Here is a 2,026-nt window from a genome sequence, read left to right on the forward strand (position 1 = left end):
CTATGCGCGAACAGGGGTCGTCGGACGACGTCATTCGTCCGCTGATTGGGGGAGCTCCGCCTCCGGACCGCTTGGTGGCCTGGGGTGAATGCGGGAGCAAATCACGAGGCGACGATTTCTCAGCTCGTGAGATCCGGGGGAGGAGCAGCGCCCAGATCCGAGGCTCCGCTACCTTTGCGACTACCTAGACTTTTTCACGCGCCTGGAATTCTTTCTTTCCCATGGTTGGAATCGGTTCCCGGCGGTATGTCATTGTCAAGGATGCCGGGGTATCTGACAAGTCTGTTTCGCTTGCATGCAAGGTTGCTCGAAACGATGCGGTGGAAAGGAACGATCTAGAAGATGAGTTGAAGTATTGTGGTATCTCATATATGAAAGTTTACTAGGCTATAATATGATTGTGACAATAACAATGACGCATAGTTTCATGAGATTGCATCCAATCCAAGGTCTCGTCTATCGTCTCCGCGGTTCTATGCCCTCAACGCCAAACACCTACCATGATAGGGTATGGTAAAGGGAAATGCTCTAGAATTCAATGATCAGATTACCCAAATCAAGGGCTCGCCTGAACTGCCCCGCAAAGCTAGCAGTTCCTTGGCAATCGCTAGCAGATCGCTTTTCAAGAGCTTTCGGCAGCCACTCGGTGCATTTCTGAATGCGATGCTCATTCTGCGGGAACACTGTTAGCCATACAAAAGACATTAAACACAATGGGGCCATAACGCACCGAAGGGTGTGTACCCAGGATTTCGGGGATCTCGTCCTGGCGATACATCTTGGCCATACGGTCCATTCGTTGCCACAGACCAATGGCTTCACTGGGATCATAGCACGCCTCTGCCATCAGCATCATGCCGATATAATCTGCTTCGCTCTCCTGCAAACGGCCCATTGGCAGCGTGAATATGAAATCGATTAATCCACCGCCCAAGTAATGGACCATAGGCAGAGCCAGGGGTGTAGCAAGCCAGATACTGAATAACGCTCCCAGAAGGATGTTGGGCCCAATTAGAGAGCTCATCCGCTCGCCTACATGATCCGCGATAATGTGCGCGATCTCGTGGCCGAGCACGGCGGCCAGACCATCCTCGTTCTTCGTCACGCGCAAGATGCCGCTGTGAACGAACACTTTACCGCCGGGAAGGACGAACGCGTTGATGGTGCTCGGGTCGTCGATCACGCGAATCTCCCATTGCAGATCCTCCATCCCGGACACAGGTATCAGCCGCTCCATCACCCGTTTTACCATCCTGGCGCGGGGATCCCATGACGGCAGGAAACGGCCGCCTTGCGACTCGACTTCGTGGATGATGCGCCGGACCTGTTCGGCGGAAATATCTTTGACGTAGTCTTCCGGGAAGATGTTGAAGCGCTTGCGCCCCGAGACAGGGACCGTCTGGAGGTTGTAGAAGTAGAAGAGGCAGGCGGCGAGGAAGGAGCCGGCTATCACGCCGGTGCCTACGGTGCCCCGGGACGTCGCGGCGCGGCGGAATCGCTCGAAGACGCCTATCCGGCCGTCACTTTTGCCTGACCACAGGGGTTTGGCGGCTCGTATGCGGTTTTCGTGGTACTGTCGTTGGAGATAGTCGTAGTCTATTTGGCGGCGGGGGTCGCGCGGGTCTTGAGGAGCACGCGGGGTCTGGGAGAAGGGTCGGGTCTGTCTATATATTGGCGTCGCTGAGTCTGATCTGATTTGCGCAAGACGAGAGCTTATGGGAGAGGTGCCATTGAGCGGCCGAGGGGGTGGCGGTCGAAGGCATGCTGCTCGGAAAGCTGGTGGTCGGAGGGCGCGGAGGAGGGATGACATGGTTGGGCGCGCGACATGCGCCGGCTGGAATCAGTCCTCAGAATCGGTCTACGCGATTGTGTGCCCCAGTTTAGGTGTCCTGGAGGAAGGAGAGGGTCGTTTCGCGGCTGGTATTGGTGTTCGTCGTGATCGAATTCTGACGCTCGAGGATGCTGTCATTCGGAGGGTAGCTCACTGGCCGGCGATAACGATAAGAAATGTGGCGCACCAGCCACA

General features: G+C 55.9%; 1 protein-coding gene across 1 annotated transcript; it reads right to left on the minus strand.

Annotated features, from left to right (window-relative positions):
• Nucleotides 1-528: 528 nt before the first annotated feature.
• Nucleotides 529-1,810, minus strand: COL26b_000527 (uncharacterized protein; the record flags this gene model as incomplete). The annotated part of the gene is made up of 2 exons (XM_053173494.1): nt 529-672; nt 731-1,810. The coding sequence occupies 2 exons, from the start codon at nt 1,808-1,810 to the stop codon at nt 529-531; spliced, it is 1,224 nt and encodes a 407-aa protein (XP_053042542.1).
• Between the last annotated feature and the right edge of the window lie 216 nt (nt 1,811-2,026).

The sequence above is a fragment of the Colletotrichum chrysophilum genome (genome assembly GCF_026319265.1).
Source record: "Colletotrichum chrysophilum strain AFK26 chromosome Unknown scaffold_2, whole genome shotgun sequence".
Taxonomy (NCBI): Eukaryota; Fungi; Ascomycota; class Sordariomycetes; order Glomerellales; family Glomerellaceae; genus Colletotrichum; species Colletotrichum chrysophilum.